The sequence below is a fragment of the Rana temporaria genome, chromosome 4 (assembly GCF_905171775.1).
Source record: "Rana temporaria chromosome 4, aRanTem1.1, whole genome shotgun sequence".
Lineage (NCBI taxonomy): Eukaryota > Metazoa > Chordata > Amphibia > Anura > Ranidae > Rana > Rana temporaria.
The window spans coordinates 400,124,769-400,152,098 of record NC_053492.1 but is presented as its reverse complement, the minus strand read 5'-3'; the positions used below and the strand labels follow the sequence as shown (position 1 = coordinate 400,152,098).

Below are 27,330 nucleotides of genomic sequence, written 5' to 3'. Positions count from 1 at the left end.
TACAAGAGGGTTAAAGTATGATCACAGCATAGGCGTGCTCAGGGGGTGTGCCAGGTGTACCTGGGCACACACTAATCACTATATGTAGTGCCGATTCCCCCTACTGCCTGGGCATTCCCCATGGTGGCTGCCCCGCAGTGCTGCTGGCTTTATTCCTCCCCTCGTCTCCCCCACTGCACTACTGCTGTTTCAGGATGGAGAGCGGGGGAAGAGGCTAGTAAATCTGTCAATTGCTGGTGATTTACCGGCTTTATCTAAATGAACACACTCGCTCACTGTGTTTATTCATAACGGAGGCATAGTAAGCATTTACTATGCTTCAGTTTGTGAATGAACAGGAAGCCGCTCAGCACAGAGCACTTCTCCTTCATTCACTGCCCAGTGCAGCTGAGGCTGCAGAGAAAGGCATTAGTGTTTTAGCTTTGGGGTGCACACCGAGACAGACAACCAGATACAGGTTGGTGAATACTTTCTAAAATCTGGGACTCAGAATAAGCATTATTGGGATATTCTACCTTGTGTTTAAGGGTTTTATTATTTTATTTTACAGGTCATATATATATAGTAGTTGTTGTAATGTTACTTTTTTTTCTTTTGTCTTGCAGGAAAGTAAAGAATCTGAAATTGCACAGTTACATTCTAAACTTCAAGACAAAGATACTCAGATTTCCTTACTGGAAAAGGAATCAGCTGAACTGAAGGAAACAATCGAACAACAGAAAAATAAAAATAATGTGAGTTTATTTTCTCATACAAGAGGGTTAAAGTGTGAGCACAGCATAGGCGTGCTCAGGGGGTGTGCCAGGTGTACCTGGGAACACCCTAATCCAGTGGTTCTCGACCTTCTAGTGCCGTGACCCCTTGATAAAATTTCCCAAGTTGTGGGGACCCCTAACAGTAAAATTATTTTCGTAGCATGGGTTGTCAGCACCCAAGACAAGGCAAGTCATTTTCGCCCCTAACCCGCGTAGCAGTGACACCTATGCTGAAATCAGGAGATGGGGTCTCCTTCAGCCCCTCCCACTTCACATTCCTCACCAGTCAGCTGACCTCTAGTGTCTGCCCCCCAGCCTTGACGTGAACTCAGTGGGTGGCTGTGAAGAGGATGATTGGGCTGCCACAGGCTCCAGAGACAGCCCAGCTGGGCGGCCACAGGCTCCAGAGACAGCCGCAAAAAGTCTGGGAGAGAGCGGTGCGGGCTTCAGGAACAGCCCAGGATTTGGTGACCCCTGGCAAATCATCATTCGACCCCGAGGGGGTCCCGACCCCCAGGTTGAGAGCCACTGCCCTAATCACTATATGTAGTGCCGCTTCCCCCTACTGCCTGGGCTTTCCCCATGTTGGATGCCCCGCAGTGCTGCTGGCCTTATTCCCCCCCCCCCCCCCTTACCAACCAGCCTGCAAAACAACCGAAAAGGTCCTGTCTAACAGATTACTATAAATTTCCAGAGCCTTCATAGTAGGAGCACATATAAGAATGGATAGATTAGGAGCAGGTATGCCTGGAGGGATCCTGACCTTTCTTAACCACTTAACGACCGCCGCACGACGATATACGTCGGCAGAATGGCACGGCTGGGCAGATCGACGTACCGGCACGTCGTTTACATCTACCCAGCCGTGGGTCGCGGGCCAAGCCATATTCAGGGTGTAACATATAACATGAACAGACAGGCTCCTGCTCTGACAGCTAGTGGGGATCCCCCCCCCCCGCTAGCTGTCCTAATTTTAAAAACAACTGCAGGGCACCACCGACCCGGCCGCATCACTCATTCACAGTCCTCTTTAAATGTAAAACTACAAGTCCCGACAAAAAATATTTAAAATATACTGCGCTCCTCCAATGTGTAATATCTGTGAAGGCTGCCAGCACACCAAAGGAAAAATTGTAAACAAATTGTAAAGTGCAGCGCCTTTTACCTAACAACAATATGAAGCACTCTCCATGTATGGGAGTGCTAATATGTGAAAATAAGTGATGCCAAATCACTAACATACACAACGTGTAACTATGAGAAAATGTGGTATCCACAAAGATAACTAGTGCTAGTGATGATATACCAAAGTCCCATATAATACAAAATATAAAATGGTAATGTCCATCCAACTACGGTAAAAACGTCAGAATCTGCACAGGAGATGGAGTCTGATTCCTTCCGGTGTCACCATATGTGCAATCGCCCTCAGAGGTGCAACTCACATCCGAATAAAGGAAAAGGTGAAATACCCTTACCAGCTAAGGTGGACCCGAAACACCATATGGCGGTGGAGAGCGCTTCATATTGTTGGGTAAAAGGCGCTGCACTTTATTTTCACTACAAGTCCCGACAGCCTTTTGGGGCTGTTGGATTGTAATCTTCAATGAACTACCACAGTGCTGTGGAGCGCTGTGGTCGTTTATTGAATCTTCCTGTCAGATTATAGCTGCTTGAGGTACGGGCACACAGATTCAACGACAGGTCTGCAGGAGACCTGCATGGCACCAGCGATCTGCTGATTGTGGAATGCTTTAGAGCCTCCAGAAACAAAAAATAATAAACCTGCAAAAAAAAAAAAATGTGCATTTATTATTTTTTGTTAAAAGGGGAACTTATCCTTAAAACCAAATCTTTTACTTTGTGCAATCAGGGCAAAGTAATAATTTGTCTTTATATCGCACTGAAATATTGTTGCTGGTCATGCACACAGGTATCAGGCCCAGTAACAAGTCAAATGTATACTCTCAGTTGTGTTGTAGTTGCTTTTGCATTCCCATTGTCTGTCTGTTGTGTAAATGTAAAAACATTATATATATATATATATATATATAGTTATTTAAAAAAAATGTGTAATGTATATTTTTTGTGTGTATATATATATATATATATGTGTGTATGTATGTATGTATGTGTGTGTGTGTGTATATATATATATATATATATATATATATATATATATATATATATATATATATATATATATATATATATATATATATATATATATAGGTTTTAGGTAACAATATATCCAGAGCAATAATAGATCAAAAATGGTAAAGCAAGACATTTCTGATGCAGGCGGTAACTTTGGGCCATATTCTTAGAGATCTCCGGCGGCGTAACGTATGTCCTTTACGTTACTCCGCCGCAAGTTTAACTGGCAAGTGCCTGATTCCCAAACCACTTACCTGTAAACTTGCGGCGGCGTAGCGTAAAGTCCACCCGCGCAAGCACTCCTAATTCAAATGATCCTGGTAGGTGGGGTGGATCATTTAAATTAGGCGCGCTCCCGCGCCGATCGTAATGCGCATGCTCCGTCGGGTAAATTACCCGACGTGCATTGCGCTAAATGACGTCTCACGGACGTCATTTGTTTTGACGGTAACGTAAATGGCGTCCATCGCCATTCACGGACGACTTGCGCAAACGACGTTAAATTTTCAAATTTTGACGCGGGAACGACGGCCATACTTAACATTGAGTACGCCACCTAGGGGGCATGTTTATCTTTACGCCGTGTATAGCTTACGGAAACGACGTAAAATCACTACAACGGGCAAGCGTACGTTGGAGAATCGGCGTGACTAGTCATTTGCATATTCTACGCTGAACGCAAAGGAAACGCCACCTAGCGGTCAGCGTAGATATTGCAGCCTAAGATACAACGGCGCAGGCCGTCATATCTTAGGCATGTTTAAGTGTATCTCAGTTTGAGAATACACTTAAACATAGGACGGCCTTAGAATCGGACTTACGTCGGCGTATCTGCTGATACGCCGGCGTAAATTCTTTGAGAATATGGCCCTTTGTATTGTTTTAGCCAGGCCTTGGACGGCTGCCTGACACATTTACTTTCCTTGTCAGGCATGTTGAAAATGAAACATTTCACTGATCTTGTTCCAGAAAGGCTCTTATACAATCCTCCCGTCATTGCTTTATATTGTACATCTGTCAAACATTATGTGAGCTTTTCAGAATCCGATTCTGGAGAGGACAGCACTTCCTGAAAGGACTGCTCATATTTGGATAGTGAAATTGGTTACATACACATGAGGATTGAGCTGCCCTGCTTGACTTGAACTTTGGCAGCACAATCTTTCATGGCTGATTCCAGAGGTTTAACTGATCATTGTGAAACTGTAACTTGTAGGATCTTCGAGAGAAGAATTGGCAGGCTATGGATGCTTTGGGTTTGGCAGAAAAAAAATGTGAAGAGAAAGTAAATTCAGAGAAGAAAGCAAAGGTAAAATTGTGTGGAGCACAAACTTTTTTTTTTTTTAGTTTATTTTTGGCATGAGAATGCAGTTAACAATAAAATGGCTGCAATATTTGGGCAGCATAATGTTGAAACAATACCAGTATTTTTTCTGGTAGTACACTTCGAGATTGAGATAGTGTTACTGAGCTCAATTCACGAAACATTATCTACCACTTTTAGGCTTCATTTCCATGGACGTTTTTAGACACTTTTTTTTAGCCTTTTTTACAGCTTAAAAACGCCTGTCCATGTTTAAAATAAGGTAGCGTATGAGGCCATGGAGAGCTGTTTTTAAGCTGCAAAAAAACGCTCAGAAAAGTGGCTGTAAAAACGTCGATCATCGGTAAAATAGCTCATAGTGTTTTCCTAAAATATTTTGGAATACACAAAAAAAAAACTACTAAAATACGGCATGCGCTAGGGAATCCTGCTGACAGCAGGTGAGTCATGGTTGTTAAGGAAGCGGCAGGTGGCGGTTCCTTAACCAATTCAGCCCCGGAAGAATTTACCTCCTTCCTTACCAGAGCACTTTTTGCGATTCGGCACTGCGCCGCTTTAACTGACAATTGCGTGGTCGTGCAACGTGGCTCCCAAACAAAATTGTTCTCCCTCCCCCCCACAAATAGAGCTATTTTTTGGTGGTATTTCATCACCTCTGTGGTTTAATTTTTTTGCGCTATAAACAAAAATAGAGCGTCAATTTTGAAAAAAATGCAATATTTTCTACTTTTTGCTATAATAAATATCCCCAAAAAATCGATAGAAAAAAAAAAATCCACAGATTAGACCGATACGTATTATTCGACATATTTTTGGTAAATAAAAAAATTGCAATAAGTTTGCGCAAAAGTTATAGCGTCTACAAAATAGGGGATAGATTTATTGCATTTTTTTTTTTTTACTAGTAATGGCGGTGATCTGCGTTTTTTTATTGTGACCGTGACATTGCGACGGACATATCGGACACTTTTGACACATTTTTGGGACCATTCACATTTAAACAGCGATTAGTGCTATAAAACTGCACTGATTACTGTGTAAATGTGACTGGCAGGTAAGGGGTTAACACTAGGGGGCGCTGAAGGGGTTAAATATGTTCCCTAGTGAGTGATTCTAACTGTAGGGGGAGGGGACTCGCAAGGGGAGGAAACCAATGTGTGTTCCTCTGTACTGGGAACACACATCGGTCTCCTCACCTGACAGTACCGTGGATCTGTGTGTTTACACACACAGATCCACGGTCCTGCCGTGATTGCGGGTGCCCAGCGGACATCACGTCCATCAGGCATGCGCCCCGAGCGATGCCACGGGCGTGTGCCCCCTAGACGGCCGGGAAGCCCAGGACGTCATATGACGTCCACCCAAGTGGTTAACATCCAACTGAAAGTTCATACATTCCTCTAATTTTGCATGCTTGGACCTCAACTTATTTAATGCATGCATTTATTTATTATATGCTGTATTCACCAAGTGTTTTTGCTTTTTCAGTTAAATATCACTTAAAGAGATAGTGAATTTTCATTTTCATTATCACATTTGTGATATTTGTGAAGAATGTGTCACCTGACCCAAATACTGCATGCAATGGCTTTACTGAATTGAGCCCACTGAGTCCAGTAGTTGACACTAAGCAGTGGGTGTTGGGAGGAGAGCGGTTGGTCTATTATCAAGCACTTTGAAGAAAGAGGAAAAGCCTCGCTAATACTGTAGATCAGAAAATATCATTTAGGTGAGGGGCAGAAGATTATTTGGAGAGTCATTTGTTAATAGTCTAGTTCGATGCCATTGAGTATATTGGAAGCATAGGCCGAGCTACCTGAATCTGGCCCTATCGTTGAGCGGGCGTAGAGCATCTCATATGCGCTACGCCGACGTAACTCTGAGAGGCAAGAGCAGTATTCACAAAGCACTTGCTCCCTAAGTTACGGCGTAAATGGGCCGGCGTAAGCCCGCCTAATTCAAATTTGGAAGGTAGTGGGCATGTTGTATTAAAATTAACCGTGACCCCATGTAAATGAATGGCCGAACGGCGCATGCTCAGAATCACGTGGCATAAACTCCCTAAGAAACGACGGCTCAATGCGTACAACGTGAACGTAACCTACGCCCAGCCCCATTCACGTACGACTTACGCAAACAACGTAAAATCCGACGGCTGTTCTGGCGTCCATACCCTAACATGACTTACCCCTGCTTTATGAGGGATAACTATACGCCGGACGTACACCTTGCGTAAACGGTGTAGCTTACTGCGACGGGCGCAAGAACGTTTGTGAATCGGCGTATCTAGGTCATTTACATATTCGACGCGTAAATCAATGGAAGCGCCCCTAGCAGCCAGCGTAAATATGCACCCAAGATACGACGGCGTAGGAGACTTACGTCGGTCGGATGGAGCCAGAATTCAGGCGTATCTGGTTTCAAGAATACGGCGCATTGATACGACGGCACATCCATGGACTTACGTGGCGTATCAACAGATACGTCGGCGTAGGTTCTCTCTGAATCTGGCCCATAGTTTGTTGGGTATCAGTATGGAAAAAGTCTGAATAAAGGTTTCTTAAAAACCAAAACCAAAAATTGTAAATATGTGTTATCTTGTGTATGGAGGCCCCTACCCATTCCATACGGAAAACATGAAGCAATTTATCTACAAACAATGAGATAATGGGAGGATCGTGGTAAATCCATTTTATGTTGGATGGCTTTCCTTGCCACAAAAGATATATTAATGAGCATTTGTTAGTAGGCACAACAATCTTCAATGTTTGGTTCCATGTTCTGAGTGTCTTGTGTAAGTTTCCTATTAGAATATGTGAACAAAGTGCAGAATACCCCATAGTGAAGTGCTGAAGAGCCATAATTCACTCTGGTTTTCCTCCCCTTTATTATGCACTGAGAACTGTAAATTTCTTTGATGCTTGGCTTTGACTTAAGCCTAGTACACTAGGGTGCCCACGTGTCCCGGATTGCCCGGCACTGTCCGGCAATTGACATGTCTGTCCTGGGTGCCGGCACCTTCATTCCGGGACAATACAATGTCCCGGAATGAAATAGAGGACACAGCCACCCCCTACTAACTAATAACTACATTTCCGGAACTGGTTGCTAGAGCCAGCGCTGCCTGGCATTTTGCAACCAGTGACAATTTATTTTCAGATAGCGAGACCGGGAGCAAGGCCTGCGCCTAGTGCAGCACTGCTGTCCCCGCCCACCTCGGCACCTCCTCCTTCTCCGGCACCCAGCAGGAAGCAGCAGGGACTGGTGTGATCTTTACTTTCCAGATAATGATGCCACTCCTTTCCTTCTACGCACGTGGTTCATGCAGAGGGAGTGACAGCAGCACTGCATCTGGTGGCAGGCTATGGGTGGCAAGCGGCGCTGCATCTGGTGTGTGCAGTACACAAAGCAAGGTCCGTAAAGACATGGATGAGCAAGTTTGGGGTGGGGGAACTTGACTGGCCTGAGTCCTGACCTCAACCCAAATGCGCTTCTGGAAGAATGGTCAAACGTTCTCAGACACACTCCTAAACCTTGTGAACAGCCTTCCCATGAGAGTTGAAGCTGTTATAGTTGCAAAGGGTTGGGGTTGAGGTTGGGGTTGAGGTTGGGGCTAGGGTTAGGGTTTCCCCTTGAAGAATAAGGCTAGGACTCCGGAATTGAAATAAGGACCTCTCCCAGAGGTCAAAGGTCAGAAGGCTGGCTCCCAGAGGTCAATGGTCAGGGGGCGTGGCTGACCCACCTCCACCATAATGTACTGCCTACCCCAACTAAGTCGGGAAATGAACAAGTCGGGAATAAACAAGGAGCATGTGACTAACTCCCCCCCATGTAACAGGACTGATGCTTGGTGATTGGCCACTTAGGTACCCAGCCAGGAAAAGGCAAAATAGTTCTCTGCCCTGAGAAAGCGTCAAGTCGCACCTTAGAGTTTACACAGTGCTTAATCTCTTCATTCTTAGGCAGGACATAAATTAAGCAATTTTCTTGTCTTCAACCATTGGAAATTGCTCAATTCCCCCATCAATACAGTCAGTGATGATAGGGTAATCCTTCCCGCTGTGCTATTGTATTCTGACAGCAGGAGGTTTCCCAGCCATCAGAATACAATGATCATTGCTGGTGGCTGTAGCCTCCAGCAGTAATTGAACGAAAAAAAGTCAGTTGAGTGAACTTGCTGTGTTGCCTTGCTTGAGTTCACCTCCAGCTTCATACTACACACCTGTTGCTATAATGTCTTTTTTTTTTTTCCTTGCATCTGTATTTATATAATGTTTAGGATCATGTTTATTTTGCCTAATTTTATGCTGCTAAATAACATCAGACTCATCTTCTTTGACAAAATTTGTCTGTACTTCTTCTAAAATTTCTGGAATGTGTGTTTTCTTTCCAGGAAGACCTGTCACAGCAGCTCAGCGGAGTTCAGAGTCACACGAAAGAAACACTCATGTCGCTGTTCCCACAAGTTACTGTGGAGTCACACCAGGTATGGATATGGTTGCCTTTTTGTACTGGTTTGCGCAAAAGTTATAGCGTTTACAAAACAGGGGATAGTTTATGACATTTTTATTAATCTTTTTTTTTTACTAGTGGCGGCGATCAGTGTTTTTTTTTTTTTTTTCGTGACTGCGACATTATGGCAGACACATCGGACACTTTTGACACATTTTTGGGACCATTGTCATTTTCACAGCGAAAAGTGCTATAAAAATGCACTGATTACTGTGAAAATAACAATGGTAGTGAAGGGGTTAACCACTAGGTGGCGCTAAGGGAGTGGTTCTTACTGTAGGGGGGTGTGACTGTAGGCGTGACGTCACTGATCGTCCCCTATATTGGGGAACAGACGATCGGTGTCACTGCCACAGAGAAGAACGGGGAAGGTGTGTTTACACACACCTCTCCCCGTTCTTCAGCTCTTGTGACCGATCGTGGGACACCGGCGGCGATCGTGTCCCGGGGGCATGTAGCTTCAGGCCGCCGGGTCTCTTCAGGCTGGGCTCTTAAAGGCGACATACAGGTACATGCCTGTGCCCAGCCGTGCCATTCTGCTGACCGTATATGTGCAGGAGGCGGTCCTTAAGTGGTTAATCAACGAAAGATAATGTATACAGTATAAAATAAAGCTGCATCCAAAGCAGTGCTGGTCTTTTATACCACTATTACTATTTTATGCTTGAAAAACTATAGTCCTGAATTGGACATCTACTGTGCTAGATGGTAGTGAATGAAAATGCTGAGTGATTCTCCATCTCTATAGAATAAGCTATGAATTTTAGAGGATGCCCTCTAAAAACATTGTATTCTTTAACCACCTGACCTCCGGAAGATTTACCCCCTTCGTGACCAAGCCATTTTTTGCGATACGACACTGCGTTACTTTAACTGACAATTGCGCGTTCGTGCGACGCTGTACCCAAATAAAATGTATGTTTTTTTTTTTTTTTTTTTCACAAATAGCTTTCTTTTGGTGGTATTGGATCATCTCTGGGTTTATTTTTGGCGCTATAAACAAAAGAAGACCAACAATTTTTAAAAAAAAAAATTTTTTTTACTTTCTGCTATAAAACATATCAAATAAAAAAAAAAATAGAATTTCTTCATATATTTAGGCCAATATGCATTCGACTTCTAGTGGGACTGCGATATTGCGGCAGACAAATCGGACACAAACTGACACTTTTTGGGATCGGTGACACTAATCCAGTTATCAGTGCTAAAAATACGCACTGTCACTGTACTTGCTGGGAAGGGGTTAACCTCAGGGGAAATCAAAGGGTTAACTGTGTGCCTTGCCAGTGCTTGTGTACTGTGTGGGAGGTGCTTAGCAGGAACACAAGATCTATGCCATGGGTCTTCAAACTACGACCCTCCAGTTGTTCAGGGACTACAATTCCCATCATGCCTAGTCAAGTCTGTGAATGTCAGAGTCTTGCAATGCCTCATGGGATGTGTAGTTCCGCAACAGCTGGAGGGCCGTAGTTTGAGGAGCCTTGATCTATGCCTTCCCTACTGAAAGAACGGCAATCTGCCTTGTTTACATAGGCAGATCGCCATTCAGGTTCTCTGCCTAATGATCGTCAGGTGCAGCTAGACATGGAGTCCACTGTACCCCCATAGATCAGTGTATAATCACAGTGGGAGCGGGGCGGCGGCATGCATCCAGACTCAGAGGTGCAGGATCATGTACTAGGTATATGATCCTGGGCAGCAGATCTGCCTTGCCGCCATATATATGAGTTATACTGTCGGGAAGCGGTTAATGTGTGACAATGCGGTTTCATGTTTATACCCATTTATTCCCGACTTTTGCATATTCTGTTACTGAATAACATATCAGGACTTTGGTTTCTTCAGGACTTTGGTTTCTTCAATAAAATGCTTTCTTAAAAGAAAGTTGCGCTGTTGCTTATAACAACCTGGTGGCTTATAGCACTTAACTGGTTACAGGTCTCTGAGTGGTGAACTCTGGTTGCTGTTAGTTTTCAGCTCTTTGCATATTGCTGTTTGTCTATGGCTGACCCTACACTGTTAAGCCTCATACACACGATCAGAGTTCCATCGGACAAATCCGTGGAATTTTGTGCGAAGGCCGTTGGCCGTGACCGTGAACGGCAGAACTTTTTCAGCCAACATACATGAAACTACGGGCTAGATTCAGGTAGGGAGCACGTAACTCTGTGCGGGCGTAGCGTATCCTATTTACGCTACGCCTCCGCAACTTTGACAGGCAAGTGCAGTATTCACAAAGCACTTGCTCCGTAAGTTGCGGCGGCGTAGCGTAAATTGGCCGGCGTAAGCCCGCCTAATTCAAATGTGTAAGATGTGGGCGTGTTTTATGTAAAATCATCGTGACCCCACGTAAATGACGCTTTTTACGATCGACGCATGCGCCGTCCGTGAACGTATCCCAGTGCGCATGCTCCTAATTACGCCGCAAATAGTCAATGCTTTCGATGTGAACGTAACTTACGCAAAGCCCTATTCGCGAACGACTTACGCAAACGATGTAAACGACGGAAAATTCTACGCTGTCCCGACGTCCATACTTAACATTGGCTACGCCTCATATAGCAGGGGCAACTTTACGCCGGAAAAAGCCTTACGCAATTGACGTAAAAAAATCCGCCGGGCGCACGTACGTTTCTGAATCGGCGTATCTAGCTCATTTGCTTATTCTAAGCAGAAATCAACGGAAGCGCCACCTAGCGGCCAGCGTAAATATGCACCCTAAGATACGACGGCGTAGGAGATTAACGCCGCTCGTATCTTAGCAACATTTAGGCGTATTTCAGTTTGAGCATACGCTTATGCTTTGCGACGGCGCGGATTCAGACTTACGACGGCGTATCTACTGATACGCCCGTCGTAAGTCTTTATGAATCTGGCCCATTGTGTTTTTTTTTGGCTCTTTACCGCCAACCTTTGGGCAACTGCTAATGTTATGCTATGGTTAGCCTTGGTTCCGAGCATGCATGTTTGTACTTTGGATTCTATTGCAACGGACTTGTGTACACAGGATCGGATAATCCGACGGAACACATTTGTTGTCGGAAACTTTGTGAGCATGTTATAAAACATTTGTTGTCAGAAATTCCGACAACAATTGTCCGATGGAGCATACAAACGGTCGGATTATCTGACAAAACCCTTCCATCACGCATGTGTTGTTGGAAAATCCGATCCTGTGTACGGGCCTTTAGTATTCTGTTGGTTCCACCATCCTACCAAACAATGTGGATGGATGAATCTTCCATTGCTGGCTATTGTGTGCGGCACATGCAGCTGTCAGAATGCCCAAACAGTGGCTGCATCTGATTGGACCACAATTTTCTGCCCGGCTCCCTTATTTTTCAGATCAAAGGTGGCTGGCGGACTGGTGGCAACAACGCCACCCGCAGATTGAATTTAAGCTGGTTTATCAGGAACTGGCTGAAATTTACTCTGTGTATCACCAGCTTTACTAAATAATCTTGGATCATGAACAGCCACGGTATTTTGATTGTTACTGACTGTTGTCTTTCCACTTTCAGCTGTACAGTGAGTGGCTTCAGGAGTTCAGAGAAAAGTCATCCGACTTGCTGAAGCAGCTGAGCCAGCCAGCAGACCAGACAGATTCATCTGTAAGTGTTTTATTTGCAAGGCTATTGATCTGGTCATAAATGAAGCAAGAAGCAATGTTTTGCTGGAAAACTGTAGTCCCCCCTCTTTGCAGTGACTCACAGACCAACATCTTATTTCTGATTGTGAGAGAAGTTAGCCCGGGTTCACCTGTCTGCGACTTCTTTAAAGCGGTTGTATACCCCCCCAAAAAAAAACTGCAAGGCAAAGGCCTAATGAGCTAGTATGACTAGCATATATACTAGCTCATTATCAATTACTTACCTTAGATCGCCCAGAAGCGATTCAGTTCGCATGCGCCGCGCTTTATACGTTTTTCATTCATTCATTCATTCATTCAGATCGAAGCCCACGCAGCGATCCTCGGACACGTCCTCTGTCGCCACCATGATTCCCGGAGTGACTTTGGGTATCGGCGCTGTGACTGGCCGGAGCAGCGACGACATCACTCCTGCGCATGCGCACATTTCCGGCACTCTACCATTCAAGAGCCGGCGCGCTCAGTGCACCTGCGCCATTGTCTACGGCGCGTATACGCTGTAGACATCGGTGCCCGCTTTTCTGCAAATATCTCTTTAACCATGTAGGTTAAGGAGATATTGCAAACACCTACAGGTAAGCCATAATGAAGGCTTACCTGTAGGTGCAAGTAGGATATGAGGGTATACAACCGCTTTAACAGAAGTCAATGCAAGTCATACCAAAGTCAGGCCAATAGTAGTGCAGAAACTTTTTTTTTTAAGGTCGGAGTGACTCAAATTTCACCGATTTAGAACAGTTCCATTGCACAGAATGGGGTCCGACCAGTTTTAATTTAGTCGACTAAAACATTTTAGTCTAACTAAATTAATACCATTTTAGTCTACTAGTGCTCCGGGGTGTTCTTTGCGAAGAATTGCTCTCTTACAGATATCTAAAAAGATCAGTGCTGTCAGTAGGAACTTATCTAAGAGGCAGAAATTCCTCAAGGAACCCCAATCCATCTCTAGAGGAACCCTGGTAGAAAAAGCCTTCTCTATACAGTAGCACTATGCTGGATACTACTGCAAGTCACCAACAAATCGGCCAACAAATTTAGCTAGCTGCTAAGATTTTGAACTGAAATGCAGTTACATTTTGTGTTAAGGTCTCTTGTCTCATCTGGTTTTCAGGATTCATTGCTTAAACTAAAAGAAGCAGAAGACGCACAGGTCTCCTTGCAAGCAGAATGTGATCAATACAGGACCATCCTGGCTGAGACGGTGAGTTGTACTGTCTCTCTAATTATGCTTATTATCAACGTAGGATACTTCTTATGCCGTACCACACATGCACACATCATTCCTGAATATGTGGAGGACAGTCAAATTCCTCAACCCCAAACTCGCTCATCCATGTCTTTATGGCGAATCTCCCTAACAGGGGCACAGATGGTCCATGGCGTGTGAATACTCACACATAAAGGGCCATATCCACATAGATCGGCACCGGCGCAGCGTATCTAAGATACGCTACACCGCCGTAACTTACTTGGCTTTGTTTCAAATCCACAACGAATTTGCGCCGTAAGTTACGGCGGCGTAGTGTATCTCTGGCGGCGGAATTCAAATCGGCGATTAGGGGGCGTGATTCATTTAAATGAAGCGCGTCCCCGCGCCGAATGAACTGCGCATGCTCCATTTCTAAATTTCCCGCCGTGCATTGCGCGAAATGACGTCGCAAGGATGTCATTTTTTAAACTTAGACGTGACTTGCGTCCATCCCGATTCACGGACGACTTGCGCAAAAAAAAGAAAAAATTCAGATTTCGATGCGGGAACGACGGCCATACTTAACATGGCAAATCTAACTATACACCGGAAAAAGCCGACTAGAGACGACTTAAGAGAATGTGACGGCCGTGCGTATGTTCGTGGTTCGTCGGAAATAGCTAATTTGCATACCCAACGCGGAAAACGACGCAAACTCCACCCAGCGGACGCCAAAGTATTGCATCTACGATCCGAAGGCGTACGAAGCCGTACGCCTGTCGGATCAAACCCAGATGCCGTCGTATCTTGGTTTGAGGATTCAAACTAAAGATACGACGCCGGAAATTTGAAAGTACGCCGGCGTATCAGTAGATACGCCGGCGTACTCTCACTGTGGATCTGGCCCAAAGAGTGAAACACAAAAACGTGCAATTGGTGTACACAAGCCCTCTAAAATCATCACCCGGGGCGTTAGGCTGCAGACGGGGACTGGGGTATTTTACACTTGGTCCATCTAGCCAAAATCAGACGGACCCCTTTCTCTGGAGGGTCTGCCGAAACAGACCCACCCAAGTAATTGGTGGGGCTCCCTCAAAAGGGAGACCCCATGAGAGCGGGCAAACTAAGCCAGAAGGCCATGTCCACCCCCTCCCAAGACTTTCAGGGCAGGCCTGACGACCTACACCCTACCAGTCACATGTGCAAAAACCGTGTACAAACATAAAAATACAAAAAGTGACGAACATGGGTTTAAATAAAAAGTGTGAAGAGTAAAAAGTAGTAATTGTGTGAAACCATGACCAGGCCCTCTGGCCTCACAGTGCTTAAAGCAGGCCGTGCCCATGCTGGGAAACTGTTATGTATGTGGCAGATGCCCCCACAAGGCTGTACCCCCAGCCCCATTTAGCTGTCAGTTAGGAGATTCCCTGGCCAAAAGCTAAATGTATACAAAGGTGATGTCATTACCCAAATGCCCATGTTTGGGAAATGGTTTGTCACCGGGTGTTTGGAGCCTGATGGGAAAGACTAGTTTCTCATCAGATCCACTTTACATTTGATTTAACGGCAAAAGGCAGTGGGTGGTTTCGAAAGCCTTTTATTGAAATTAAGTGGCTATGGATCCGCCCACTGCCGTGTGCTGTCAATCAAAAGCAAAGCGCACCTGATGGCAAACTAGTCTCCCAGTTCCCCATTAGGCTGCCCCGAGCGCTAAAACAAAACTCCTCAGTCACGGGCCCGTCAGACCAATGGGCACAGTAGCCAGGGAAAGAAAACACGTATGAGTGCACTGAGGAAGGAGTGTTCACTTTGGTCACTCCATCCGACTTCTGTGCAAAGACTTTCTCTGACAGGTACATGAATCGGATGCAAGCACCAACACTTTCAGTGCTGCGCCCCAACAGAATTCTAAAGAGTGTACATGACACCCTTTTAGGAATTTCTTCATTGATGTTTGTGACTATTTACTGATGTGTTCCTGCCTTGTTAGGTGGAGTTCATCTATCACCGACCCCCACTGTTCAAATTGATTTGTGAAAACATCCCCCTTCGACCCCTCTTCTTTTCTGTACCCTATAAAACGCATACACTGGTCTAATATTGGCTTCTGACTTTTCATTGTCTTAGGAAGGGATGCTGAAGGACCTGCAGAAGAGTGTTGAAGAGGAGGAGCAGGTTTGGAAAGCAAAGCTAGAGGCATCTGAGGAGTCGCTCACAAAGGTGAGTGCAGCTGCACTAAATTGGCATCTTCAGGAGGAATCCAAAGTAGCCTCCATGTTTCTTTCAAGACAGTTTTTCCTTTAAACTACCGGTAGTAGCAGCATTAACGAAAAATCCTAAGGATGAGTGTCTGGACATGACACGTCATAAAGACCAGACAGGGGACGTGGCACAAGATATATTAACATTCATTATGTTGTCATTTTAAGGTATAGACTTTAAAGTCCATAGACGCACAAAGTGTACCTTGGCCGCGTCACGGCTCCCTCCTCACTAACTGTGATTGACAGTAGGGAATGTCTCCTGCTGCTGTGTCTAAGCCTATGAGGAGGGAGAGATCTGATGCCCTCACGCACATCACTGGATCAATATCAGGTTCATGTATAAGTGGGGGCTAGGGGGGGAAGCTGCACAGAGAATGTTTTTTACCTTAATGAAGAGAATGCATTAAGGTAAAACAACTTCTACCTTTAGAACCACTTTAACTGCCTGCTGCTCGCCGTATAGACAAATGACGGCGGGTGGGATGCTCTCTTGTTCTGGGACGCCGTCATATTACATTGTCCCAGGCTCACACACTTGCGATGACGCGGCTCTTTACCCATGTGATCAGCTGTGTCTGATCACATGTAAACAAGCAAATGGCAGCTATAGGCTCTCCTTGCCTCACACTGACAGAGTGTGAGGAGAAGAGAGCCGATCGGTAGCATTGCTGTATATTCGTGCCACCTCATGACTGCCCTTCAGTGCTGCCTCATTAATGCCCTTCAGTGCTGCCTCATTAATGCCCTTCAGTGCTGCCACATCAGCGCACATCAGTGAAGGAGAAAAATGACTTCTTTACAAAGTTGTCTGACAAACGACGAAAAACCATTTTTTTCTAATTTTCGGTCTTTTTTAGCAAAACATTTAAAACCCAGTGGTGATTAAATACCACCAAAAGAAAGTTTTTTATTTGTGTGAAAAAATGTAAAAAAAAATAATTGTGTGCAGTGTTGCATGACCGGGTCATGCAAAGTGTGACCGCACTAAAAGCTGAAAATTGACCTGGGCAGGAAGGGGGGAAGGTGCTGGTATTGAAGTGGTTAAGGTATTTTCTCTTGGGTTGTGTCATAGTGACAGGGAATTAGAAAGTCAGGAAGTGATGGAAATCTGTTCAATAAGAGACTCTGCAATAAAAACATTTTTTAGTAGACTACGGAAATATTACAACCTTTGTAAGTTGTTTTGTTTTTCTGGCTGTGCTCTCCAGTCTCGTGATTTCCACATCCTGATTTCTTATCCTGGTGTCACTGCCATAAAACATCAAGAGATATCTTCCAAATAGGAGTCAGAGGCCACTATCGGTCACTTTTTGGCTGTCTATAAACAGCTGCCATAGTTCTGCACTAACCAAAGAAAGGTGTGGTTACTATGGATGCTACGCACCTTTGTACTTTACACTTCACCTAATTTGGATTAGGCCTGTTTAACATAGCAATACATATATAGCCAGATTCATAGAGAGTTATGCCGGCGTATCAGTAGATACGCCGTCGTAACTCTTAATCTACGCCGGCGTTAATTTAAGCGTATTCTGGAAACCAGGTACGCTTAAATTAGGCTAAGATACGAGCGGCGTAAGTCTCCTACGCCGTCTTATCTTAACTACTAGCTGACCAGCCACCGTCATTATACGGCGGCAGGTCGGCTCTTCTGGGCGAGAGCCCGTAGCTATACGTCCGCTCCTCGAGCGGCCACTAGGGGCGCGTGCACGCCGCCGGAGGCCCCCGACTCCCGTGCGTGTGCCCGGCGGGCTCGATCGCCGCCGGGCACCCACGATTGCTCGTTACAGAGCGGGGACCGGGAGCTGTGTGTGTAAACACACAGCTCTCGGTCCTGTCAGCAGGGGAAATGCTGATCTTCTGTTCATACAATGTATGAACAGAGGATCAGTGTTTCCCCTAGTGAGGCCACCCCCCCCCACAGTAAGAACACACAGGGACATACTTAACCCCTTCCCCGCCCCCTAGTGTTAACCCCTTCACTGCCAGTGGCATTTTTATAGTAATCCAATGCATTTTTATAGCACTGATCGCTATAAAAATGCCAATGGTCCTAAAAATGTGTCAAGTGTCCGCCATAATGTCGCAGTACCGAAAAAAAATCGCTGATCGCCGCCATTACTAGTAAAAAAAATATATTAATAAAAATGCCATAAAAATACCCCCTATTTTGTAAACGCTATAACTTTTGCGCAAACCAATCAATAAACGCATATTGCGATTTTTTTTTTACGAAAAATAGGTAGAAGAATACGTATCGGCCTAAACTGAGGGAAAAAAATGTTTTTTTATATATTTTTGGGGGATATTTATTACAGCAAAATGTAAAAAATATTATTTTTTTTCAAAATTGTCGCTCTATTTTTGTTTATAGCGCAAAAAATAAAAACCGCAGAGGTGATAAAATACCACCAAAAGAAAGCTCTATTTGTGGGAAAAAAAGGACGCCAATTTTGTTTGGGAGCCACGTCGCACGACCGCGCAATTGTCAGTTAAAGCGGCGCAGTCCCGAATCGCAAAAAGTGCTCTGGTCTTTGACCAGCAATATGGTCCGGGGGTTAAGTGGTTAAAGTGTAATTTTTAGGCTGGCCGCTAGGTGCCGCTTCCGTTGAGTTCGGCGTAGAATATGTATATGACTAGATACGCTGATTCACGAAAGTACGTGCAGTAAAGATACGCCATTTCCGTAAGAGATACGCCACGTAAATATAAAGCTGCCCCCTAGGAGGCGTAGTCAATGTTAAGTATGGCCGTCGTTCCCACGTCGAAATTTGAAAATTTTACGTCATTTGCGTAAGTCGTCCATGAATAGGGCTGGACGTAATTTACGTTCACGTCGAAATCAATACGTCCTTGCGGCATACTTTGGAGCAACGCACACTGGAATATGTACACAGACGGCGCATGCGCCGTTCGTAAAAACGTCAATCACGTCACGTCACCCTCCATTAACATAAACACGCCCCCTCATTTGAATTGGGCGCGCTTACGTGGCCCCATTTACGCTACGCCGCCGTAAGTTAGGAGGCAAGTACTTTGTGAATACAGTACTTGCCTCTCTGACTTAAGGCGGCGTATCGTAAATACGATACGCTGCGCCGCCTTAAAGATACACTCCCCTACCTGAATCCGGCTAATAGATACCTCCAATTGTCTAAATGGTTGGCTTTTGATCATCTTTCATGTATTTCTCTTACCTTAGTACAGTCAATTGAAGCCTCATTGGGTTAATTTGTGAGAATCTTTACACTACTTTTACTGTATAATGTATATTTATTAATAACTTGTTTTCTATAGTCACAAATCCAAATAAAGACCTTGGAAGAAGCAGTGGAAAGACTGAAATTAGATGTCCAAAGCACGGATCAGGTATTATTACTCTTTATATTAGAAAATGTCACTGTTGCTTGTGTGCTATACTATGCCAACATTATAACAAGAGTTCATAGAAAAGGAGGACTTTCCAAGTCAATAAAAAAACAGTGCCCCATCATTGAAATGATACATTGTTTTTTAAGAAGATTCTAGTGTGACAAATATCTCAATGCAGCTTGCAATACATATTAGCATAGATGACCCATTTGAGACGTGAGTAAACAAGAAGGGGAGATGAGCATGAAGCCCAATTTTCTTTAGATTTTTCCTTGAGATTTACCAAAACCATATAGTATGAGGTCAAACCTTAAGAGCTTTAATTTGTATGCAATCAGGCAGGCCCTTGCATTACGTGGTTTTGGAAATCGGACAACAAATGTTGTATAGCGTGTGTATGGGGGTCTTAAGATGAGCAGGAGCGAGCCAGACAACTAGCCTGGGTCAATTTCTGAGCCGGATTGCCCGTCTATTAAGGGGAAGTGTCTATGTGGACCCCGGGATCCCATATACGTTTGAACAATGCAATACTATTTTTCATTTTTGCTGTAAACACTTCCATAAGTTAGACTTACTGAAATCGAGATTGTATTGGCTATTGTGGTTCCACCTCCAATATAAAGCAATTAGACATCTGGTGGCAGTAGGGATATGCAGAAGTAACTTCCTTGGCAGTCCTAGGCATTCTGTGTGGGGGGGGGGGACACCCAGCAAGTACACCGATGGATCTAATGGGGTTTTCATTTCTAAAAGGGTGTAGACAAGGGCCTTCACTCTTTTCCAAAATGGCTGTATCTTTGGTCAAAAAATATGATATTATATTCCTGGGTGTGTGACATAATTCAACAACTGTCATTTTATTCTTTAGGGCCTCTGCTAATACATACACACACATATGTATGTGTGTGTGTGTGTGTGTGTGTGTGTGTGTGTGTGTGTGTGTTTGGGGGTTCTAAGTAATTGTCTAGCAAAAAATACTGAATTCAACTTGTAAGCAACAAATGTCAGAAAAAGGCAAGTGGTTAAATGTCCAGCAGACAGAATAAAAAAGTTAGTTTGGCTACAGTTTCGGGGCTCAAGCCCTTCAGCAGGCCAAGAAACACAGATCCCCCCCCCCCCCCCAAATACATATAGTTTATATACTGTGCACAGTTTGTTTAAGGTCCTATAGCATAGCATAGCATATAGCATATAGCATATAGCATAGGCATAGCATACTAGCTCATTATGAAGTACTTACCTAAGATCAAAGCCCCCGTAGCGGTGCTCGTTGCCCTCCCCCGGCGGCACCATCTCTTCAGGAGTGACTTTCGCATATCGCAGGTCCGGCACTGTGACTGGCTGGAGCCGCAATGATGTCACTCCTGTGCATGGGTGCCGTCACTAACGGCATGATCGCCGTTAGAAGCGGCACACTCAGTGCGCTTGTGCGCCGTTGTCCACGACCCATGCGCCGTAGACATCGGTGCCTTTTCTTTTGCAAATATCTCCTAAACCGTGTAGGTTTGGAAGATATTTGTTGCACCTACAGGTAAGCCTTAATCTAGGCTTAACTGTAGGTTAAAGTGGTCTGTAAGGGTTTAAAACCACTTTAATCCTCTTGTATTTTATTGTATTATAACTGTATTGTCTCCCTTTTTATATTATAATAATAATAATAATTGTCTCTCTATATTTCAGCTCAAGGAATGCATTGCTTTAATGGAGGCACAGCTGGAGACCCAGATGAACACTTCTAGCACAGATTGTCAGACTTATTCCAAAGAGGTGGAAATTGTACGTGTCTTGTAGCTGGTCATGAATCTGTCCCTGTATATAATATAAGGGTTCCTACATCATTGGGAATGGGGAACAGCTAGGCCATGCGTTTAGATGAATCTTACACATCATATTTAGTATCAGGCCTTTAACGTTTGAAACTCTAATTTGCTATAGAAGGTTAAAACTGCTGGTTCCTGGCGTCTATCAGTTACTTTGCAGTCAATGACTTTTGCATTATGCTAATATATACATTGATGTAGGTTTGTGTGTTGACTTTTGGCTCCTAAAATTGGTGTATGTATTTTAACATGGGCATCGAATGCATTTCGAATGCATTTTGTATTTTCAGCACATGGATATATTACACAAGAGTAAGGTATTTGTCACTGGTTCTTACATATCAGTCAGTGCAGGGATAAGATCTGGTGCCCAGGGTTAAAATGCCAAATACCTCATTGGTTGTCAATGGTGTTATGCTACCCCTCTGCACTGGTTGCCCCTTGACCTTCTTCGTGCATTGTTGGTCAGTAGCAGTACTGATTAAAACCCCACTCCCCATGAACACTGCCACTGGCCACTAATGCAGCACAAAGGGTTAATGAACTTTGCCACTGGCCACTAATGCAGCTCAAAGGGTTAATTAATATGGCCACTAATGCAGCACAGCGGGTTAATTAATACTGCCACAGGCCACTAATGCAGCTCAAAGGCTTAATCAATACTGTCACTGGCCACTAATGCAGCTCGAAGGGTTAATCAATACTGTCTCTGGCCACTAATGCAGCTCAAAGGGTTAATCAATACTGTCTTTGGCCACTAATGCAGCACAAAGGGTTAATACTGTCACTGCCCACTAATGCAGCTCGAAGGGTTAATCAATACTGTCTCTGGCCACTAATGCAGCTCAAAGGGTTAATCAATACTGTACCTGGCCACTAATGCAGCACAAAGGGTTAATTAATACTGTCACTGGCCACTAATGCAGCTCGAAGGGTTAATCAATACTGTCTATGGCCACTAATGCAGCTCGAAGGGTTAATCAATACTGTCTCTGGCCACTAATGCAGCACAAAGGGTTAATTAATACTGTCATTGGCCACTAATGCAGCTCGAAGGGTTAATCAATACTGTCTCTGGCCACTAATGCAGCTCGAAGGGTTAATCAATACTGTCTCTGGCCACTAATGCAGCTCGAAGGGTTAATCAATACTGTCTCTGGCCACTAATGCAGCACAAAGGGTTAATACTGTCACTGGCCACTAATGCAGCTCGAAGGGTTAATCAATACTGTCTCTGGCCACTAATGCAGCTCGAAGGGTTAATTAATACTGTCTATGGCCACTAATGCAGCTCGAAGGGTTAATCAATACTGTCTCTGGCCACTAATGCAGCACAAAGGGTTAATTAATACTGTCATTGGCCACTAATGCAGCTCGAAGGGTTAATCAATACTGTCTCTGGCCACTAATGCAGCTCGAAGGGTTAATCAATACTGTCTCTGGCCACTAATGCAGCTCGAAGGGTTAATCAATACTGTCTCTGGCCACTAATGCAGCACAAAGGGTTAATACTGTCACTGGCCACTAATGCAGCTCGAAGGGTTAATCAATACTGTCTCTGGCCACTAATGCAGCTCGAAGGGTTAATTAATACTGTCACTGGCCACTAATGCACCAGTGGCCAGTGAAAGTTTTAATAAACCCCTTCATGCTGTATTACTATCTAAGTGGCTATGTTTATTAACCCCTTCATCCTCCCACACCCCCCAATGAGTTAATCTGGTCACTGTACAAAGCTACATATCCAGAAATGGCGCTCTGAATCTGATTGCATTGAATGTAATGCCTTTCCTCAGCCTGCTGCTTTCAAGTAGTCCGTTTTAATTGACCTACCTTACATCTGTCCAGCTACCACAGAGTGGCTCCCTCTTCCTGGCCTGGGAATGACGTAATGTCAGAGGGGCGGGGCAGGCCAGGACTAACACACTCGTCGGGCGTGAGATCACTCGGATCATTAACGTGGTATTAAACCCAGAACCAAAAATGTAATATATTGCAGCTTGCCGATCAATAGATGCGATGGCTGCATTTGTTTTCTTTTGTGTGTCTTTTTTCCCCTCTGTTTTCATCTGGCGATCTGGCCAGTGACACACCTCCTAGAGTGCCCCCACTCTGGATGAAGGAGCACAGGAGACACCTTTGGACAGAAGCATTGTAAGATGTACTAGCAGATTTAGAATACATTAATAAATTGAAGCCAAACTCCAGCTAACGCTTTTTTAGGCAATTACAACAGTTTTTTTCCCTTTTGGGATAAAGGTTTTACATAAATAAAAGCAGATCATTATAAGCATCCCTGTCCGTGGTAAATGGAAAGTCTCATCCCTCTAACTGGTACATCTGCAAGATTGCTTGTTCTTTTGCAACTAGCAGGATCACCAGGTGAACATAAGGAAAATAAATCCTAAAAAAGAAAACTACTACAGCCATCACATCTAAGAATTGATGAGCTGCAATATAATAAATGTTTGCTTTTGGGTTTAATACCACTTTAAGGCTGGCCTTAGATTACTTGTGTTTTTTTTTTTATTTTTTACATTCAGCAAAATGGATGGAAGAAATCCCCCTCTGAGACACGAGTTGATTTACTAAAACTGGAGAGTGCGAAATTTGGTGCAGCTTTGCATAGAAACCTTCCAGCTTTTTTGTCAAAGCTTAAGACCCCTTTCACACTGACCTGTTTTTCAGGTGGTTCAGCGTTAAAAATAGCGCTGCTGTACCGCCTGAAAAAAACGTGCCCTGCAGGCTTCAATGTGAAAGCCCGAAGGCTTTCACACTGAAGCGGTGCGCTAGCAGGACCGCTCCAAAAGTCCTGCTAGCCGCATCTTTGAAGCGGTATAGGAGCGGGGTGTTTACCGCTCCTATACTGCTCCTTCCCATTGAAATCAATGGGAAACCGCGGTAATACTGCCCGCAATGCGCCTCTACAGAGGCGCATTGCGGGCAGTATTAACCCTTTTTTGGCCGCTAGCGGGGGTTAAAACCGCACCCCTAGCGACCGAATATCGCGGTAAATACAACGGCTAAAAATCGCGCGGCTATACCGTCACCGCACCTCCACTGCCCCATGTGAAAGGGGCCTAACCGAACAAGCTAAAGGTAGAAGCTGATTGGCTACCATGCAAAGCTGCACCAGATTTTGCACTCTCCAGTTTAGTAAATCATCCCCTTTGTGTTCTGACTGTGGGACTCCTCCGCTGTCAGAATACACTGATCAACAAATATTTTCCAGTATCTCTGTTCGATTTGTTAGATCTTCTGTCGAGCAGGAATGGCCATTCATGGATTGAAGTTTGGCTGTTCCCTGCTGAACTAGTAACCACTGAGCACTACTATGCTTTGGCATAAAGCGTTGGGCATCAGGGCAGACTTTAGCAGCACTGCAGTGTCACTCCACTCTTGTGATGGTCATGCTGCAACGCTCTCTCCTTATTCATTTGATACATCCAGGGCTCGTGTCCCTTCTGCCCCCCACCCAATTGTCCCAGCCCTGCTACATACTATTTTTTTTTTTTTTTTAGCACAGCAGTAGACATTCCTAAATTGGTGATTACCTGAGCCTAACACCATCCCCTACATCTGAGCCTATCCCCATCACCAACCCTGAGCCTATTACCAACCCTTCCTAAGCATTACTGTACAGAAGCAGGGGCGGACTGACAACTCATGAGACCCCCGGGCAATAGAAGATTATGGGGCCCCCGGGCAATAGAAGATTATGGGGCCCCTAGGCTTACAGATGGCCACCACGCCAGGAGGCAGTGCAGAGGCGGGGCAGCTAAAATCTCGGGATTTTCACATCAAAAGAATGTCGGTTTCGGACATATCAGGGACAGATCTAAAAAAACATAGATTTTTACATACTGTCCCTGGTTTTACTGAGCCTGGCAACCCTGATGGGGCCCCCTAGGGGCATGGGGCCCTCGGGCAGTGCCCGAGTGACTCAATGGTCAGTCCCCCCCTGTACAGAAGCCATCATCTTGCATCAATATCATATTTGTGAATGACCTCAATAACCTATTCCAATAAAATGTTGCAAAGTTTTGTGCTGAATACAGCTGATTTACATGAATAGAGCCTTTGTGTATGGAGCTAGCAAAGAATCTGATTGAAAGCTGTGTTTGCAAACAGGTGCATGGATATTGACTGTATGCAAATAAGTGTGATTTATTTGTAGCATTATGCAAGGCTTTAGATAATAAATGCTAATATGAGTATCTGACTTCCTTTATTGCAGCTGAGACAGCTTTTGTCAGAATCACAAGAACATCTGGATGCCACAAAAGTAGAAGCCAGAAAACAAAGCAAAGAGCTTTCGTTGGTAATTTTAATAATTAACCCCTTAATGCCCAGGGTCAAAACAAACCTTAATGCCCAGACCCAATTTTGCAGCTTTGCCATGTGTTGGTATAACTGTATACATCACAACTACTTGGTGTATTCTAGTGGATTATACCTTGCTTTTTTTTCTGGACAGATTAAACAGCCACAGAGGGCCGCCCAACCTCTAAGGGGCCCGGATGGCATCCCCCTTTTTTTTATTTTTTTTCGTCAGCACCCAAAGCTCCCCCTAACCTCTAAGGGGCCCGGTGGTCCCCAGGGCCCCCGGATGGCATCCCCCTATATTCAACCTTAATTTGCGGTGGCAGCCCCCCCAGCTTCTCCATTTGCAGCGCCCCCCCCTACTTCTTAACTTGTTACACTCCCCCCCCCTGCTTCTCAATTTGCGACACTCCCACCGCTTCTCAATTTGTGGCGGTAGCACCCCATCCCCTCCCCCCTAGTTCTCTACTCCAGGTGGCTCATGACCGAAGCTGTGTAAAATTCCTGATGGCGGCCCTGTGGCCACACTACCACTAACTGACTCACTTCCAGTAACTGCCAATAACTGGTATTTATACTTCCACTGACACTTATGGCCCGTACACACGATCCGAAAATCGGACGACAGATCCTTCCGACTTTTTTCGCTTAATAGTTGCAAGTAGAAATTGAATAGGTTACTAAAGTCACGAAAATTCTCGTACGACAGAAAAAAAAAATTGGAAGTGATGTCGTGTTGTAATGTATTTGTATTTTCGGATGACAAATATACTGAGTAAACGAAAATCGGATGATCTGGTATCGTGCTTGTCCGATCGAATAATATCGGATGAATTGTCGTGATCGGCTCTCGAAAGCTCTGTACTAACGATCAGATTTTATTGTACAATTGTTCCTCGTACAATATTTGGATCGTGTGTACAAGCCATAAGGGCCCTTTCACACCAAACACAATTGGCCAAATTTTTTCACACATGATCATATTGCTCGAGAGGTCATTTTAGCATTTTAGCATTCCTTGAGTGCTATTGCAGTTCTATGAAACATCCACAACAGCAGTTACAGCTGACTGGATCACCTATGATCTAATAAAGTGTCAGTTATAGCTCCCTACAAACATTGGGGTGGGTTGTGTCCTTTATGTGTGTTAGATGGAATTCCAGCAAATGTCTCTGCTTGAGAAATTTTGATAGTTAAATGCAATTTCTCTTTTTCAGCTCAGACAGCAGTTAAGTGAAATGCAGAATCATGTGCATGATGAGAAAGAGTCCCATGGTGTACAAGATCATCAGGTTAGTGACACCTTACGCCCAAGTGCTGTTTGTTTTGCCTATGCTGCCCTGTCTGCTGCTAAGCACTATTATTTAGATTGTTAAACCTTATTCTTCTGGTTTGTGTGAAACTCAGAAAATGATAATAATTTACAAAGTTAGACAAAAGGATGAGTCCTAAAAAAATCATTTCCACTGTAATGCTAATTAGGGGATAGCTAGACTCCATGTATAGATTTTATTGCATAGTTACATGTCCAGCTTAGACGAATGTAAGTATAAATATATCTATCTATCTATCTATCTATCTATCTCTATATGCCATGTAAAAGAAACAAACCGCATCGCTGCAACTCATATGTAGTATCTAGAACAGGGGTCTCAAACTGGTGGCCCTCCAGCTGTTGCGAAAGTCCCATTGCAAGACTGACAGTTAAAAGCATGACTGCCACAGGCAGAAGCATGATGGGACTTGTAGTTTCACAACAGCTGGAGGGCCACCAGTTTGAAACCCCTGATCTAAAAGGATGAGGATCAAATGCTTGTGCCAGGACACCTGCTCTACATATCGTCCAATGTCTAACGAAAAATAAAAGTCCAAGAATAAGAAGAAAGGTTTGGACAGCCGCACTCCAAAAAATTGTTCCTTTAGACCCCTTTCACACTGAGGAGTTTTTCAGGCGGTATATCACTA

The 27,330-nt window shown here is 44.4% G+C and overlaps 1 protein-coding gene across 4 annotated transcripts in view; it reads left to right on the top strand.

Moving 5' to 3' along the window:
• The window catches only part of RRBP1 (ribosome binding protein 1), a 139,007-nt gene that overhangs the window by 91,000 nt on the left and 20,677 nt on the right, over positions 1-27,330 (top strand). For 3 of the 4 annotated variants that reach the window (XM_040351193.1, XM_040351189.1, XM_040351192.1), the window contains exons 11-20: positions 606-734; positions 4,129-4,221; positions 8,630-8,722; positions 12,270-12,359; positions 13,509-13,598; positions 15,714-15,806; positions 19,148-19,219; positions 20,903-20,998; positions 25,280-25,363; positions 26,583-26,657. In XM_040351193.1, the coding sequence (XP_040207127.1) occupies positions 606-734; positions 4,129-4,221; positions 8,630-8,722; positions 12,270-12,359; positions 13,509-13,598; positions 15,714-15,806; positions 19,148-19,219; positions 20,903-20,998; positions 25,280-25,363; positions 26,583-26,657 (915 nt within the window). The remainder of the gene's footprint in view (positions 1-605; positions 735-4,128; positions 4,222-8,629; positions 8,723-12,269; positions 12,360-13,508; positions 13,599-15,713; positions 15,807-19,147; positions 19,220-20,902; positions 20,999-25,279; positions 25,364-26,582; positions 26,658-27,330) is intronic. The other variant, XM_040351190.1, reaches the window with a different exon arrangement.